Raw genomic sequence first — 19950 nt, 5'->3', positions numbered from 1 at the left:
GCGATTCTCTTGCCTTTCATGTTATCAATTTCTGTATTCATGTTTATTGTATTTGAGAATGAAGCTGAGTGGTAAAATGTGAATTTTGCTATAAATTTTTACTGTTCTCAGGTATGGACAGTTGGAGTTTTTTTTTTTTTTTTGCCTAATCTCAGTTATTTCAAATATTATTTGGGGTAGGTGGGAGTTTGTTTGTCCAAACATTGACCGCAAGCAATGTTCCTTATTTTTTTTTTTTTTTTCTTCGTGAGCAAAACTTTTCTTTATAGGTCAGACATTTCAGCCACCTGAGCAAGAACATTCTTAATAACAGACCTGTACAGCACACACAAAAAGTGTGTAACTTTTAACTTTAATGTGCTATTTATATTTGGTTTGATCTTTGATGTAACTAAATGATTTCCATTTTAGGTTACCTGAGAATTTTTTTTTTAAGTATATATAATACACTGCCATTTAAAAGTTTTTTTTAATGAAGTTTCTTATGCACATCAAGGCTGCATCTATTTGATAAAAATACTTTGATAAGTACAATAATACTGTGAAATATTTTTGAAATTTAAAATAATAAAAAATGTATATACTTTAAAATAGAATTTATTCATGTGATGAAAAGCTGAATTTTAGCATCATTATTCCTGTCTTCAGTGTCATATGATCCTTTAGAAATCATTCTAATATGCTGTTTTATATTTTATGTTAGAAACAGGCTGACAGGGACGAGAGATGTACAGATCCAATTGCAAGCTTTTATTAATAAACATGGTCAAAACACAGGCACGGTCAAACACCAGCAAACGGGTATGGTACGGGCAAGAAACAAGATAGTCCAAGAAACAGGCAAGGGTCAATCAACGGCAAACATAAAACAACAGGGCAAGGCAAGAGATAATCCATTTTAATAGTCATAGTCTAGGCATGGGCAAACAGAGTCCAAATGGCAAGACAATTGTGCAATCTGAAATACACAGGCAATGATCTTCACATAGGAAAAAAGGCAAGGCTAGACTTGCTTAGACTAGACTAGAAACTAAAATGCCAGCTGGCTCTGTAAATTAAAAATTAAATTTATGCATTTAGCAGATGCTTTTATCCAAAGCGACTTACAGTGCATTCAGTAATATAAATTTGTAAAATTTTTTGCTACCACTACAAGACAGATAAATGCTAAACAATAATCAACAGTAAGTGGTGGTGAAAGACTGATTTATATAGTGTGTGTTATTGGTAGCAGCTGTGTGTAATTGGTTTCAGGTGAGCTTGTGATTAGTGCAATGGAGCATGGGAAATGTAGTCCAGGGTGATGTGTTACAGTCTGTGTAGTGTGAGAGTCCATGTGGAGAGCAGGTGACCTCTGGTGGTGAGTTAAATTTAGTTAATATACTGGCTTCATGACATTGTGCTTCTTTTTGGCACCTGTGATATTTTTTATTTTTTTATTTTTTTATAAATCAATACTTTTATTCAGCAGGGATGTGTTAAAGGGATAAAAAAGTGATAGTAAAGATATATTGTTAGAAAATATTTATATTTTGAATAAATGCTGTTCTTTTTAACTTTTTATTAATAAAGAATCAAAGACACAAGTTTCAAGACTGACAATAAATCGGCATTTTAGAATTATTTCTGAAGGATCATGTGATACTAAAAACTGGAGTAGTAATGCTGAAAATATTTCACAATATTAGTTATCAGATAAATACATCCTTGATGGGCATAAAAGATTCCTCTAAAATATAAGGTCAGTTATTTATTAGGTTTATAATTTAGGCCTAACATAATATAATATATTTCCATCCACTTAATCAAGTCTCTATTCTTTAATTGTGGGGCAGCTGTGGCCTAATGTTTAGAGAGCCAGACTAGTTACCAGAAGGTAGCTGGTTCGCGTCTCAGTGCTGGCAGGTGGGAGGGAATGAATGAACAGTGCTCTCTTCCACTCTCAATACCCATGGCTGAGGGCCCTTGAGCAAGGTTCTGAACCCCAAGTTGCTCCCCGGGCCCTCGATATAAACCTGCCCACTGCTCCAAATACCCACACTTGTGATCTTGGCCACTTGAGAGCAAGTGTGTGCGACAGGAAGTAAGTGTGCAAGACTGTCCAAGTTCTTAAAAATGGCAAAACGCAGTACCCTTAATGCACATTAATCCACACTATCTTGAATACTGCTCCGTAACAGTATTTCCTGTATTTGGCCCAAGTTTTCAAGTGAGGATGAAGACCACAAGTATGTGTCGAACTTTTCATGACCTGATGGGACACACTTATAGTATTGTAAAAATGCAAGTGCCCTAGAGCCGCACTTCTGCCAAGCCCACATAAAGCGAGCTCCACAGCAGACTTCTAACTGAGAGTCAAAGTGGCATTACATCATGAAAGTGTGGAGAAAGAGGATTTGGGACAGGGCCTTTAGTATCTGATAATGGGCATACAGTATATAACTTAAATATCATAGTATCATGTGGTAATGTGATCTCAGCATAAGACAATTTTTGTGTTTTCAACAGGTTTCTTTACTCTCACACTGTGTGCTCCCCAGTATGTCTTTGTGAATGAATCCAAGACTTGGGCAGAAGCTCAGAGATACTGTAGAGACAAATACACTGATCTGGCCACCATTGAAAATGACCAACAAACGCTCCAGTTGATGGACACAGTGAATGATGATTCCATTGATTTGGCCTGGATTGGACTCTATGATGATCTGAACAGTTGGAACTGGACTTTAGAGAACAGTGATTTCTTCAAGGGTGAAGAGAAAAACTTCAGGAACTGGTATAACCAAGGACCAGGGACTTCTGGAGCACAAAGTCTGTGTGTTTATGTATACAATTGGATATGGTACACAGCAAGCTGCTCCAATGCATTTTATCCTACGGTCTGCTATGATGGTGAGCTGTTCCTTTAAAATACTTAAGACAGTGAACAAAACAAAACAAAAAAATATAATAATAGTAAAAATAAACCTAAACCATACTTTCTGTAAAGTAAATTTGATATTCATATTTTTCAGGAAGAGAAAATGCCAGTGCTACTTATGTTATCATTTACCAGTCCAAAAACTGGACTGAAGCTCAGAGTTACTGCAGAGAACATCACACAGACCTCATCAGTATCAGAAATGAGGATGAAAACCAGAAGATCAAGTATTTCTTTCGAAATTCTTATTCTTATTACAATGTTTGGATTGGACTGTACAGAACCAGATCTTGGTCAGACCAGAGCAACTCTTCATTTACTTACTGGAGCACATGGCAACCAAATACTGCAGGAACCTGCACTGCAGTGTCATTTAGTGACTCTGGGAAATGGACTGATGAAAATTGCAACTATGCATTTCCCTTCTTCTGCCACAATGGTGAGTAGATTCTCAAAGATCATTCAGACCAAGGACGATAACTAACAATAAAAAAATACACAGTACTATTTTAAAATCCACAACACAATTAGGTAACACTTTAGAATAAGGTTCCATTAGTTAATGTTAGTTAATGTATTAATTAACATGAGCAAACAATGAATAATATTTATTACTGTATTTATTCATCTTCGTTAATGTTAGTTAATGAAAATACAGTTATTCATTGTTAGTTCATGGTAATTCACAGTTCATTAACTAATGTTAACAAGCACAACTTTTGATTTAAATAATGCATTAGTAAATGTTGAAATTAACATGAACTAAGACTTATAAATGCTGTAGAAGGATTGTTCTTGCTTAGTTCATGTTAACGAAAGTAGTTAACTAACATTAACTAATGGAACCTTATTCTAAAGTGTTACCCACAATTATAACAATAATTAAAGCTGCAAGCAGCGATGAATGGGCCCTCGCACCCGGGCTCATCGACAGCGAGTGGCTTTAGTAAATAGGTGAACAGTGAGAAATATGCATTTAACCTCTTAAGCACAAATGCTATTTTGGGGATTTCCGTTTTTCATTTTCCTACCTAATTTTGAATGCCTGCCTATACTAATACTACAGTGTAAGCTCAGAAAGTTTGGTATAATTTCAAAGGAAACCCTTTGAAATTACATAAAACACTGTTGAAATTGATAAAAATGACAATATATGCTGTCTGTGTTATAATAAATAGGGAAAAAAACAAGGCGCTTTTTTATTTTATTTGTGTAAACTGAAGTTTGAAATGTTATAACTCAGGCATTGAAGGGGCTGGCAACTTCAGACAAATGTCTTGTGATTCTTCCAACTGTCTGCTATTAGAGGAAAACAGAAATTTCTTTCTATCCTAATCTATGCAAAAGTTATTCTATTCCAACTGAAGGAAGGAATAATAGCATTTTTGTATAAAATTTTTGTCTAAATAAGTATGAAGTCATCTTTTGCACACTTGCAGTATGGAATAATGTGATCTCTGTATATTATTTGACAGAAAACACTCAGAAGTTACATAAAAAGCTGCTGTTTGTGACAAATAGTATTATTTATGTTGTTTCACATATGATGAACCATCTCAATACATTGTGCTTTTTTTGTGTGTGGGTTTTCTGAACAGTCTTTGAAAGAAAATAATTCATATTTCACAATAGCAGCATGCATAAAATTATAAAAAATATCTGGTCTATCACAATCTAAAATAGAATCCACAATCTCCAGATTCATATCGTTTCATTTATGTCTATTCTGCATCGTGTAGAGATTGAGAGACCTCGCCGTCTCTTTCATATTTCATATTTTGATTTTTTATCAGCGTGTATTTTGGTTTCGGTTTCAATATAACGTAAACAAGCTCCCCGAAGCTTTTGCGCGAACTTCGGAGCGTCAGCAAACTAATTTATGTTTATTCCCCCAGTACTGTACGGATTACTGTACATTCACTGAGATGCGGTCGAACACTGCACAGTTATGAAAATAAACATATTAGCTTATTGCTAGCGAAGCTTCCAAGCCTCAGAATAAAGAATCAAATGTATGAAAGCGAGTAGCACGCGTATAGGCTTACCAGATGCGCGTCCTGACCTCTCCACGGCGAAGTTGGCCACCCGTAACTTGTTTTATGAATATTATGCATTATAAATCCAGAGCGTCGGCCATTAGTAGTTTTTTCCTCGCGTGTCCTTTGTTTAGAAGCAGCCAAAGACTCAGTTTCCCAGAGACCATTGCGTCTCCACAAGCGGAAAAGAGTGGGCAGTCGCTGTCCAGTTCCAGCACCCCCGCGGTGCTGAATTCACACCTTCGATTGGAGGAACGACTTGTGAATGACAGCCATCATGACAAATAGCGCTTCACAAAAGAGGTCAGACGTCTATACCAGAAGAAAGGCTTTTAGACCCATCAATATGAGTAAGAGATCTTGTCAATCATACAGCTCTTGGAGCGCTTTTGCGCACTTGTACAAAACGCTTTATATCTCAGCAATGGAAGCACGCAGAAACGTAAAAATGGTCTTGTTTGAAAGAAGAGATTCTAATCTAAAAGATTATATCGAGTATATAGGTATGCGTGGCTGTTTGCGGCTGACTGAAGCGGTGCAAAATGTATAAATAATAAGGTGAGAAATTTTACATCGCGATTCTGTTGAAGATCATTCGATCTGTGATTGTCACACAATAAAATGATCTACATCATCAGATTCCTGAGAATGAGAGCTTTCTTGTGATATATGACTTGACTGTTTTGTGAAAAATATTTTAAATACACATTCTTACGAAAACGTATTCGCAATCGTTAGATGGAAATTTATGGGGGGGGAAAATATATTTCTTAGCTTAATTTGACTACTTTATGTATCATAAAACCCCAATTAATGGTATTCTTTGTAAAGAAAACACTCTAAGCTTTCAAATGAACCCATTTTTGGGCAAATGCCATATAAGGAAGGATATGCAAATGAGACACAAACATGTGGCATGCTATTTTCGGACCCGGTACCGGGTCTGCAGAGTTTAAGAGGCATTTAAACTTATAAATATAAGTGATATATATTAAAGTTTATTCCACATATATGCCAATCTTCCTGTTGCCAGCAGGTGGTGCTATCATTATAATGAAATATTGGCCTTCAGATGTGTTCAGGGCAGGACTCTTATCAAACATGTGAAGTTTGGGGAAGATCGAACAAATCATGCCTGAGTTACAATAACTTCTCTTGCTGTGGCGAGACATAAAATTTTGTCATGGCGCCATGGACGCGCCCTTTAAGAAAAACTCAAGATCTCCACAAGTTAACATTGCACAGGCCTTTAGATTAGACTGACCACAAAATATATATTAATCTCAAAAAAATTCTAGGAGTAGTTTGTCGCAGCGTAAAACATGTCACTTCCTGTTGCCAGCAGGTGGCGCTATGACTATAACTGAATATGGGCATGTAGATCTGTTAAGGGCAGATGTCTTATCTAACATGTGAAGTTTGGGGCAGATTGGACATTGTATGTCTGAGTTACAGCAACTTCCTTTTTCATGGCGAAACATCGAAATTTGTCAGGCCACCATGGACACGCTCAAGAAACCTCAAGATCTTCGCAATTTAACGTCGCAAAGGCCTTTAGATTTAACTGACCAAGTTTGGTGTTGATCTGAATAAATCTCTAGGAGGAGTTCGTTAAAATACAACACATGGAAATTACCAAAATTACACAAAATTTGCTCATAATATTAAAAATAACTGACTTCCTGTTGGGTTTCGAATTTTGCTCCAAGAGTCTTTTTTGTAGGAATTGGTGTGTTACATATGTGTGCCGATTTTCGTGCATGTACGTGAAACACAGCTGGAAGGCTGTTGATTTTCTTAGTATAGGTGGCGCTGTCGAGCCATTTTGCCACTCCCTCTTCTGAATCCTATATCAGACGAAAATTTTCACCAGGTTTGACGCGTGTGCAAAGTTTCATGACTTTTTGAGCATGTTTAAGCCCTCAAAAATGTGATTCATTCGGGAGAAGAAGAAGAATCGGAATAATAATAATAATAGACGAAGCAGATACAAGAGGGTCCTCGCACCTCGGTGCTCGGGCCCTAAAAATAAACAATATCACTTTTGGAATCTGTTTTAGAATGATTTTGCCTGGTGATGGGTGATAAAAACTTTGACAATTAGCCAATCAGAATTCACTTGAGCATTTAAAGTGCCAGACACATAACTGCAGTGTGCTTAAAATAAACAGAATTTTATTGAGCATTGGTATGGACACTAATGTAGGTACCATTATTCTTATTATTCTTGGTGTGAACGGACCTTTAATAAGTTAGTAGTTCACTCAAAATTTCTTCAATGGAACACAATAAATAAATGAATAGATAACCTCAAAATATGTTCTCGGATGTTTTACAGAAAAAAAATATATATTTTGTAACAACATGAGGGTGAGTAATTGATGTTTTTTATTTTGGGGTGAACATCTTTTTGTCATTAGCATTTGCTTGGAAAGTAATCAATGACATATTTAATCAGGTTAAAGAGTCAAAGTCTTATTTAAATCTGCAAATAAACTGATCTTTTGGAATTTAGAAATGTTAAATAAATGTTATGATGTTAAATACATTGATCATGTGAACTTGTACAAAAAAAACATGATTTGTGAATAATATGAAATCATGTTTGAGAACATGATCATAAGGTTTCACACAAACATTAAAAATTCATGCAGTTTGATGGCTGATGTCGAGTAAAATGGAAAACAACAACAACAATGTATTTTGATGTTTGTATCCATTTGTTTTTCCCATTAAACTGTTCACTCAGTGCTGATCACAGCATTTAAAATAGTGTACATTTCATTAAATCAAAAAAATGCTACATCTTTGGTAGCAGTCTCATATTTTGGACTCCACTGAATTCATCAGAACTATTTAGGATACTTTGATATATTCAAAAAACACACACACACACACATACAACTTCATTTGTTTCCTCTATTGATAGCATCATCATCATCCCGTCAGTATCACTTTGTGAATGAGTCTAAGACCTGGACTGAAGCTCAGAGATACTGCAGACAGAATTACTCTGATCTGGCCACCATTGATAACATGGAGGAAATGAACAGACTGATTAACACAGTTAATGGGAGTTACTATGGTTCAGCCTGGATTGGACTGTATGATGATGTGAACAGCTGGAGATGGTCACTGGAAAACAATGATTTCTATAAGAAAGGAGAAAGAGATTTCAGAAACTGGTATCATGAACCAGACAACAGTGGGGGGAACCAGCTGTGTGTTTACATGAATTATGATGGAACATGGTATGATTTATCATGTGACAACACACTGCCATTTGTTTGCTATGATGGTAAGGAAATGTAATTTTTTTGTTGTTGTTGAAAAATTAGAATTATTTTCAGTGAAACCTAATGCACATATATATTTGTCATATTTCATATCTCAGGTAGAGACACTGCCACCCAGAGTTACATCATGATTTTTAATTGGAAAACCTGGTCAGAGGCTCGTAGATACTGCAGAGATCATTACACAGATCTTGCCAATGTGAGAAATCAGACTGAGAACCAGAGGATCCTTGAGAGAACATATCAATATGGATATGGATATGGACTCTGGATTGGGCTGTACAGAAACAGAGTTTGGTCAAACAGACAGAATACTACATATCAAAACTGGAGGCCACAAATTCCTGGATTACAGGCACAACCAGATAATGGCAATAATCAAAACTCTGAGTATGGATATCAGCACTGTACTGCTGTATCATTCAAATATTCAGGCAGATGGACAGATGAGGTCTGTGTATCCAGCATGCCTTTCTTCTGCTACAGCAGTAAGTTCAGTTGCTTTGTTGAATGCTATTATTTGCCAGGAATGAGAACGACTTTAATCTCCATCCTCCAACTTGAAAGATTTAATTTGTCCAGATGTAAAACAGATGCAATAATTACTGGAAAATAATTAATTAACTAATAATTTGTACAATGACAATTTGTTCACAATATCAAATATCATGGTTTATTGGTATACCAGTGACCAGTTCATGGCAACATTTTATTTATTTATTTTTTCTGTGCTGCAATTCAATTCACAGGAACCTGCACACAATCATCATGCACCCGTCAGTATCACTTTGTGTCTGAATCTAAGACCTGGATTGAAGCTCAGAGATACTGCAGACAGAACTACACTGATCTGGCCACCATTGATAACATGGAGGAAATGAACAGACTGATTAAAACAGTACGTGGGACTTACTATGGATCAACTTGGATTGGACTCTATGATGATCTGAACAGCTGGAGATGGTCTCTGGATAATGCAGCATTAGAGGGAGGTTTTAAAAGCTGGTATGTTCAGCAACCAGTGAACTCATATGGACAGAGTCTGTGTGTGTACATGTCATATTATCATGGAACGTGGAGTGAAGCCCCTTGCTACTATACATTTCCATTTATTTGCTATGATGGTATGTAATACAGCTGGACTTTTAACCAGTAATTTGATCTATTTATTTCTGATTCCCTGATACATTACATATTTGAATTGTTTCCACACAGGACGAGTGAATGCTAGTACAAGTTACGTGTTTGTTTACCAATATAAAACCTGGAGTGAAGCTCAGAGTTACTGCAGAGAACATCACACAGACCTTGCCAGTATCAGGAATGAGATTGAAAACTACAGGATTCAGTCATTAATTTTAAATTATTACACTTTTTGGATTGGACTGTACAGAACCAGATCTTGGTCAGATCAGAGTAACTCTTCATTCAGTAACTGGAGGACAGGACAACCAGATAATGCTGGAAACAGTCAATACTGCACTGCAGTGTCATTTAGTGACTTTGGGAACTGGACAGATGAAAACTGCAACTTTGCATTACCTTTCATTTGCTACAGTGGTGAGTAGTTTTTAAGAGTAAAAAAAGTAAATTGTTCCATTTTAAAATAGTGAGACAAAGTAACAAATAAGGATAAGTTGTATTATAACATCACAAAATAAAGGGTCTGCTAAATATAGGGCGAATATAGGGTCTGATAAAGGTCCCGTTATTCGCGCTTTTTTTTAAGCTTTGATTGTGTTTACAGTGTACAATATAACGTGTTCATGTTTCGCATGTAAAAAAACACAGTATTTTTCACACAATTCACCTGTATACCGCTGTTTTCACTGTCATAAAAATGGGCTGATGACTTCCTTGTTCTATAAAGTCCCTCCTTCAGAAATACGTAACGAGTTCTGATTGGGCCAGCGGTTCCTGTGTTGTGATTCGACAGCAGCTGAGCGCACACTGCCCTCCTGCTAACGTGATTGGGCTAGAACGCACGTGCTGGAGATGTACTTATAATCACAGGAGCGTTTTTACTGACGAAATGCGCATGAAAAACGCATTAGTTTATTTTTTTGCACAGCCCTAACATCTAGTTAACAAAGCTAAACAGCGTTGCCCTTTTTTTTAATAAGTTACAGAAACTGTTAAACGCACCAACTTAAATAATACAATACACTTACCGGTTGTGGTCCATAAACAACGCCTTCTCCAGACAAAGAGGGAACTGCTCCATCTTTCAAGAATAATCTTTGTACGAATCCGATTGAGATTGAGGAAGTTGTCCTCAGCAAGCTGTCCTCAGCAAAATGTGCTGCACATGTGGATTATAATTTTCGGGAACCGAGTAAAACATAAATTGTAACCATTAATCTCCAAGTACAGCGTCCCTGGGAAGCACAAACAAAGATGATTTGACTCCAAGATGAAAATAACAGCGTTTCAACGACATGGCAAACAAAAACGCAGGTCTTCCTTCTTCTCCGTCGGAATGCAACAAGACCACGCCCCCTGTTTGTGAATTCATGTGGGCGGAGGTTAGTCAAAACACTGTTTTAGTGACGTCATTGCTGCAGGAACTAGAGGGCTGTAGTCCAAACGGGTCATTTTTTGTAGGCGAATTCTGTTAAATAAAATATCTTGCTTGGCATTGAACTTTGAGCTTTAGCATTTTACAGAGATTATTTATACTCTAACAACAACATTACACACTAACTAAAGTTTAAAACATGGGATCACGAAGAAGGGGACCTTTAAGGTGTGACATGATTAAATGTGTTTCTTTTGTATCACCACATTTTTCTTCACCCCAACAGCATTAGCATTATCTCATCAGTATCACTTTGTGAATGAGTCTAAGACCTGGACTGAAGCTCAGAGTTACTGCAGACAGAATTACTCTGATCTGGCCACCATTGATAACATGGAGGAAATGAACAGCCTGATTAACACAGTTAATGGGAGTTACAATGGTTCAGCCTGGATTGGACTGTATGATGATGTGAACAGCTGGAGATGGTCACTGGAAGACAATGATTTCTATCAAGAAGGAGAGAGAGATTTCAGAAACTTCTATCATGAGCCGAACAACAATGGTGGGAATGAACTGTGTGTTTACATGGATTATAATGGGAAATGGTTTGATTCATCATGTGACAGTTATTACCAATTTGTCTGCTATGATGGTAAGACATTCCAATTGAATTATTTTTTCTTTTCTTTTTTTTTCTTTTTTTAATAAATTTACATATTCAGTTTCCTTTCTGTAAAACACTAATTGCTAAGTCAAAATCTCAAGTCAGCATTACTGTAATTGAAATAAAATCTCTGGAACATGTCTTAGCTTAGTTGGCCAGGATCAAAAACCCAATGTACCACCAAAAAACATCAGGTTTATTGAGTGTTATATTGATAGCAAAATAAAGATGTTCAATGTTCAAATTGTAAGCTTAAAAAGAATAGTAAATGTCTGTGTATTGTAGATATAAATGTATGCATTTAAAAGTTTGATAGCCAGATGAAATAAGCAATGAACTGACTTATTAAATTTATGTTTTTATTTCAGGTAAAGAAAACGCCACTCAGAAATATGTCTATGTATATCAGGGGATGACCTGGATTGGAGCTCAGAGCTACTGCAGAGAGAAATACACAGACCTGGCCAGTGTGAGGAATGAGACAGAGCGTCAACAGATACTGAGCATTGCACGCAGTTATGGGTATGCATATATATGGATTGGTCTGCACAGAAACAGACTGTGGTCAGATCAGAGCAGCTCTTCATTCACATATTGGCTGCCATACACTCCCGGGGTTGCTGCACAACCAGATAATGGTGCAAATGTTCAGGGAGAGCAGGGATCTCAACACTGCACTGCTGTGTCTTTACAATATTTTGGCCAGTGGACAGATGAGAGATGCTTTGCAAGTTTGCCTTTCTTCTGTTACAGTGGTGAGCAAATATACCTAGTACTATAATTAAGTAAAAGAATAAACATCTGGCTGTTCCACACAAAAACAAGAAAATATAGATTTAAATGTGGATTCTGTGAAATAAAAAGAATCAAAAATCTGCATAATAAGTGTAACATATGATAGTGATAAAGTTTTGCTAATGCAAGCCTTCTGTTTGTTTGTTTTTGCTGAACCTGATGACCATCACATCATCCTATTCAGATGAGTACGGTATGTTTGAGTATATTTGTTTCTAGTGTTTTCAGTACATTCATGCACTGTAAATATTTTGGAGTTTTGAAGTTTTATGCTTACATTTAACTGGGACTAAAAATAATTGAAATTTTGTAGCAAATTAACAAAATGTTTAGTTTTGACCTCTAAAGTCTTTTACAGTGTGGGTGTAATAATTGTTAATTTTAACACCTGACCTGTTCCATCTTTTATTATTGTTATTATTATTCATCAGTGATGGGAATGCGAGTAGAAGTTACAAGCCTGGAAAATTTATCAGAGTCTCAGATCAAAGAGCTTGTGATTATACAGGTAAGTCAAAGTCAATACGACTCATTTGCATATCGTCCCCTTGGAATTATAAGGTTCTATCTGCGTTCTGAGTAGTTTTGAGATATTGAGCTTTAAAATTTTTGTGTTCCATAGACTTCTTTAGATAGAACCTTTTTGTTTTTTTTCAATAAAAAATCCCAAAATGTACACAACTTAAAATAAAACATCACATAATGTAAATACATTGTCACAGAATAAGAATATGTGAATAACTCAATTTTGACAAAAATGTCAGATAGAACCTTATAATTCCAAGGGAACGATATGGTAATGAATATTTATTTATATTTAACACTTTATTTAGTTTATTGATACTACATATAATTATCTAAATGAACATGGAGGCAACTAGGAAACAGTCCAATAAATACTTTTAAATTTGAATAATAAATCAAATTAATTAATTTGATACTTAAACAATATGACTGACATATCATATCAGTGCATGACTGTCATAAACCTCATATATTTTCAGTTACAAGAAGAGATGATGAGGCTCGGACTTCCCAAAAACGTCACCATGAATTTAAGAGGCTATCGTAAGATCAAGCCATGACAGAGGATGTTCCAATGGACCTATTAAATCAGTAAAGGGCTTTGTATAAAAATTAATGTAGCTTGATTTATGGAAAGTTGGGCTTATAGTACAGCGATACATAATCAATAGTTTTTCATATAAAGGCATATCAGGTGAAAACAATAACATTATACTCATTATAGCAATGATTTTACATCAATATGATCTGAATACACAAAAAAATATATAAGATGATGGGGGAATTTGTGGTTGTCTTGAAGTTATGTATACCAATGGTACTGAATGTTGAGTCTGTAAAATTAAATAAAGTTTGACATTTTGATAGGAGGCTGTGGTTGTTTTGTGGGTCTAGTATAGTACACAGGTTTTAGTATAGTTTTAGTATAGTACATAGGGATAAAAACATGATATCAGAATCAGAATGAGCGTTATTGCCAAGTGTGTTTTCACACCCATAGAATTCGTCTTGGGTGTCAGGAGCTTCCAATACAGAAAGTGACAGTGCAGACATACATACAATTTAATGTAATAAAACACTAATAATAAAGAGAATAGATAATAAATTATATATAACAGTAAAGTAGTAATAATATAGAGAAAAAGAAAATGTCAACAGACAGAATTTTGAATTTGCACATGTGCTATTATTAAAGTTTTGATAAGTTATTTACAGATGTAAAGTCCTGATTTTTCAGGTGGGATATGGCCTGGGGAAACAAACTGTTCTTGTGTCTGGCTGTTTTGGTATTCAGTGCTCTGTACGACCGGCCAAAGAGCAACAGTTCAAAGCGGGAGTGTGAGGGGTCCAGGTTGAGCTATTTTTTCTCACTCTGGAGGTGTAAAGTTCTCAAAGGTTAGACAGGGTAGCACCAATAATCTTCTCAGCAGTTCTTGCTGCCCATTGTAGTTTCCTGATGTCTGATTTGGTAGCTGAGCCAAACCAAACAGTTATAGATGAACACAGGACAGACTCATTGCTGGCAGAGTAGAACTGTTTCAGCAGATCCTGTGGCAGGTTGAACTTCTTCTGCATGGTGGAGGAAATACAGCCTGTACTGGGCCTTTTTACACAATAGAGTTAAAGATATAGTCAAGGATAGTGAACAGAGCATATTCTTCTCCTCAGTTTTAGCTAGTAAGGTGTTGAAGTGCATGTACTATAACTAAATACATCATGTGCAAAATAAGAAATAATATGGACATATAAAACAAAACTTTCCTGTTTCCCCCTTTGCAAATATGTTTTCTTTACCGAGACATACAACACAGATGGAATATAAAATAAAGAGTTTTCATTTTTCCTTTACTAACTATTAGGATGTAGCAAACAATTAAGATGTAATTTTTCAATAAATACAATTAAATACAGTGTCAAGGGTAAACTGGATGTCAACTGGAGAGTAGCTGTCACTACTAATTTAAGATACCAAACACCTTGAGATGAAAGCAGGTGAGAGTAGATGGCTGCTGTCAGGGAAGCAGTCACATAAGTGCAGTCAAGATAGATAGTTCTCACTTCTCGCAGTAGATCAGACACCTACGAGATCAAAAATAGATATTGTGTGATTCACTATAATGTGCTTTGTTGCTAATTTAACGTAATTTAAATAAAAAAAATAATAACAATTTCACCTTAACCCTTGTGGGTTGTTCAAATTCATTACCCTTTTTAGATTTTTTTCAAATACATCAAGGTAAATGCACAAAGGTCTCTCTCACACAATCTCTCTCTCTCTCTCTCTCTGACACACACACACACACACACATACACACACACACACTATAGTTTGCTGTTACACTCCGTATAACTCCATATAAAAGTCAGAAACTAAGCTTTTTTTGCACAGGTCTATCTAAAGGATTAATGTTCCCACCTAGTGATCAACTGTAAAAAAAAAAAAAAAAAAAGAAAAGAAAAGAAATTACCTCTTCCCAACAGGGAAAACCACCAACAATCAAGAATCTCGCACACACACACACACACACACTATATTTTGCTGTTATACTTAATATAACTCCATATACAGAGAAAACTACCAACATTAAAGTTTGCATGATTATATTGTGTCATGGCTTTGCAATCAAAAAATGTCATCATAATTTAAGTAAATGGGGTAAAAACAGCCACGAACAATAAATGAAGGAGAAAAAAATTTAATCTAATGCTCCACAAAAACCAATGCATCAAAGCCAATGTTGTTACTAATCTTTGACTTGCCCAAGACTGTGATAAAAGGTAAAAAATAAATAAAAAAATCTAGTCCACAATCACTTTTTATATTGAAAATAAGTCATTTTGTGTGTTTTTTCCCCCAAATCAGTAACATAATTTATGAACTTGGTAACTAAAGAGTTAAAATCTTGGATTTTTTTAAATATTTGGTTGATTAATATATATATATATATATATATATATATATATATATATATATATATATATATATATATATATATATATATATATATATATACGTTTGATGCATTTTTACAGCAGTTTAATTTAGTGGATGTTTTCATCAATGAACATAATGAAAGGGTAGTGAATTTGCCAACAGTCTATTGTTGAGTTTTTTAACATTTTCAATGCATTTCCCCAAAATGTGTGTCAAAATAAGATTTGTCACTAAAAATCATTCCATTTGCTGAAACACAGAGAAAGTTGTGGCCAAAATAATACTCACCTTTACCCAGTAGTGGACAAAAACGTCCCCAACACTGCATAAGGGTTAAATACATGTTTTCTATGCATTTTTAGCTTAATAAACAAGTAATTTTGTGTTGTTTTAGATATATACAGTATTAAGTGTAGCAGTGTTCATTTTAGAGAATATTTACACATAAAACCATGATTAAAAAAATCTAACATTTTAAAATCTAAACATTTTCTGTGTTGTCAGCAAGTTGATTCTCATAGTTCTTTGACGCTGTGCTCCATTTACGTTGGAAGTGGGATGTTAGAGCTGGGAATGACATCACACCTTAGTTCACCTAGTCATTACACAGTCACAAAAATAAATATGCAAAAACTGTACCTTTAGAGGTGCAACTGCTTGTCACAAGTGACATGACATTTAGCCAAGTATGGTGACCCATACTAAGAATTCATGCTCTGCATTTAACCCGTCCAAAGTGCACACACACAGAGCAGTGAACACACACAAACTGTGAACACACACCCGGAGCAGTAGGCAGCCATTTATGCTGTGGCGCCCGGGGAGCAGTTGGGGGTTCAATGCCTTGCTCAAGGGCACCTAAGTCGTGGTATTGAGAGAGCACTGTACATGCACTCCCCCCACCCACAATTCCTCCCGGTCCAAGACTCGAACTCGATTGCGAGTCAGACTCTCTATCCATTAGGCCACGACTTCCCACTGGGGCAGTGACCTTAAAATGTTACTTTGTACCTTATCTAACCCTAAAAGATGCATGTCAATACCTTAGAGTAATATGTACTCAAATACTATTAATATTTTATGGATAAATAGGGTACAATGATGTCACTTAGAGGGAACTGCCCCAGTGCCAGTTTCTTACACTTGTCACCTGAATCCTTTTTTGCTCATTTCAAAACCTCTTTTCAGAGCTGGTAACAGAGGATTGAGCCATTGATATGCAGACTAATGCAGTTATAAAAAAGAGATTGAGCATGTGAATTACTTCAGTCTGTGTGTCTTTCAGCAATGTTTGGCAGCAGTCCCTCAACTAATATCAAAACTGTATGTTTAACTGCTTCAAGAACAGAACTTTGCTAGCTCACTATTGGACTGCAAAAAGATTTTCTTGATAAATCTGTGAGGCAGCACTGACAACAACTTTATCTGTCTAAGTTTAAATGTCCATTGTTAGTGCTTGACTTCTGTTGTTTTTAAAACTGAGCGATATGTTGTTGTATATGATTTGTCATATATATATATATATATCTGTGAAAATTAAAGCATGTAACAAAAGATAATAGTGGAACTGCAACATTCCTTTAAAATCATGATTTTGTGAATGAATCTATTTATCTCATAGTTTAGGACAGATATCATAGTAGGAAATGTCATGACTTGGCATCTTGCACAACAAAAAAAGTTGCGTGACAAGTAAGTTTGATGACGCACTTATTATCTCAGAACATCATCAAGGTATTTGACCTTTCATTTATTTTACTAGTAAACTTCAGACAGCTCTGACAACTCTCTAACAGCTCACAAACTATATTTGTCCTACTGTTCATATGAAAATTTACTGTACACATAATGATTCTTAAATACATGGGCTTTTCAAGTAAAGCAAATCGAGGCACAGACTACAAGATAATCAAAATCACTATAATATTGATGGGTTCTTCAGATGAAGTTTTTCTTGTGTTGTGTTAAAAGGGTCATATGACACTTTTTAAAGATCGTTATGTTGTGTATTTGGTGTAACAGAATATGCTGACATGCTTTAATGTTCAAAAAACATCAAATACTGCATTTTGTTTTAAATACTGTACATTATTGTAGGTCCTCTATGCACCGCCTCATTCACGCACGTTGATTTCTACAAAAACCTTCCATCCGAGAAGAGCAGACTGCTCTGATTGGCCAACTGACCCAGTGCATTGTGATTGGCCAATCACCGCAAAAACTCGTCGGAAATGTAATGACCTTTTCCATAATCGAGAGCTTTGTCTTTCAAAATAAATGTAAAGACAGTTAATAATGTCCTTAGTTTTACCATCAGTTCAAGCCTGAAAGGGGAGCAGAGTGGTGTTACAGACACAGTGTTGAAGCTTGTAATTGTTTGCAGTACACCGGGTGAGTTTACTCGTTCATTCTGGTCAGTGTTTACATTCCTCCTCAAGCGCATGTGAGCTCAGCTTTACAGAAACTCGCTGATCAGATCACAGACACAGAACAACAACACCCGGACTCTGTTTTAATAATTCTTGGGTACTTTAATAAAGCCAAACTCTCCCGTGAACTGCCAAAATACAGACAGCATGCTACATGTCCCACGAGAGACAGTAATATATTGGATCACTGTTACACAATAAAGGATGCATATCACTCTGTTCCACGAGCAGCTTTGGGACGTTCTGATCACCTTTTGGTTCATCTAATACTGTCCTACAGGCAGAAACTAAAATCAGCTAAACCTGTATCAAGGACTGTAAAAAGATGGACTAATGAAGCAGAGCAGGATTTACAATCTTGTTTTGACCTTACTGATAGTGTTTTTGAAGCTGCTGCCACCGATCTGGACGAGCTCACAGAGACCGTAACATCATATATCAGTTTCTGTGAGGATATGTGTATTCCTACAAAGACTCAACTAATTTACAACAATGACAAACCATGGTTCACTGCAAAACTCAGACAGCTCCGTCAGGCCAAAGAAGATGCTTATGTGAAGGGGGACAATGTCTTGTATAAACAGGCTAAATACACACTGGAAAAAGAGATCAAAGTGGCAAAGAGGAATTATTCTGAAAAAATAAGGACTCAGTTCACTTCCAACGACTCCGCATCAATGTGGAAAAGTCTAAAGAAGATCACCAATTACAAGACACCACCCCCCAGCACTGTGTAGAATCAACGACTGGCAGACGATCTGAACGAGTTTTACTGCAGGTTTGAAAGAACACCCATCACCTGCCCTGAATGCCTCCCCACACAACCATTCACACCATTCACAACTCCTGCAACCAGCCCTGAATGCCTCTCCAAACTACCGTTCACACCATTAACAGCTCCTGCAACCCATCCTGAACACCTCTCCTATCAAGCACTCTCATCATTCTCACCTCCTGCGTCCCCCCTCTCCCCCACACCTGCAATTCAGATCAGCGAGAATGCGGTGCGCCAGGTCTTCCGGAAGCAGAAAAGGAAAAAAGCACCAGGTCCAGATTGTGTTACACCAGCCTGTCTGAAATACTGTGCTGACCAGCTGGCCCCCATCTTCACACAGATCTTCAACAGATCGCCGGAGCTGTGCGAAGTCCCTTCATGCTTCAAACGCTCCACCATCATCCCCATCCCTAAGAAAACCAAAATTACAGGACTAAATGACTACAGGCCTGTGGCTCTAACGTATGTAGTCATGAAGTCATTTGAAAAACTGGTGCTGGCCCACCTGAAGGACATCACTGGGCCCTTGCTGGATCCTCTTCAGTTTGCCTACAGAGCAAACAGGTCTGTGGACGATGCAGTAAACATTGGACTACAGAGGGTAGTCCGGACTGCTGAGCGAATCATTGGTACAACCCTCTCTTCTATTCAAGAACTGTACTTATCCAGAGTGAGAAAAAGGGCTGTCAAAATCACTCTGGACCCCTCACATCCAGCACACTCCCTCTTTGAACTGTTGCCATCTGGACACTAGAACGACCAGACACAGGACCAGTTTCTTCCCTCAGGCAATCCATCTTATGAACAGCTGATAATAACTGCGAACACACTACACTTTATATTTATATACACATACACTTTATTTATCTAACACACATACTTAGTATACACTTAAATTTTGCACATAATATACATGTACATACATAACTGCATTTTGTAATATACCTGCCTACAATTGTCCATTTGTATATTGTCATTCACTATCTACTTATTTGTATTTTTTATTCTTTTATTATGTGTTTTATGTTCTGTCGCTGTCATTCTGTTGTACTGC

The 19950-nt window shown here is 36.4% G+C and overlaps 1 protein-coding gene across 1 annotated transcript in view; it reads left to right on the top strand.

Moving 5' to 3' along the window:
- Positions 1 to 762: 762 nt before the first annotated feature.
- LOC127985607 (macrophage mannose receptor 1-like) overlaps positions 763 to 19950 on the top strand; it is a 40105-nt gene continuing 20917 nt past the window's right edge. Inside the window, exons 1-6 of the mRNA XM_052587640.1 lie at positions 763 to 801; positions 2541 to 2811; positions 7886 to 8254; positions 8357 to 8740; positions 9002 to 9376; positions 9468 to 9812. Of these exons, the coding sequence (XP_052443600.1) occupies positions 763 to 801; positions 2541 to 2811; positions 7886 to 8254; positions 8357 to 8740; positions 9002 to 9376; positions 9468 to 9812 (1783 nt within the window). The remainder of the gene's footprint in view (positions 802 to 2540; positions 2812 to 7885; positions 8255 to 8356; positions 8741 to 9001; positions 9377 to 9467; positions 9813 to 19950) is intronic.

This window comes from Carassius gibelio, chromosome B21, assembly GCF_023724105.1.
Source record: "Carassius gibelio isolate Cgi1373 ecotype wild population from Czech Republic chromosome B21, carGib1.2-hapl.c, whole genome shotgun sequence".
In the NCBI taxonomy this organism is placed as follows: Eukaryota; Metazoa; Chordata; class Actinopteri; order Cypriniformes; family Cyprinidae; genus Carassius; species Carassius gibelio.
This window is presented reverse-complemented; position numbering and strand designations above follow the sequence as displayed.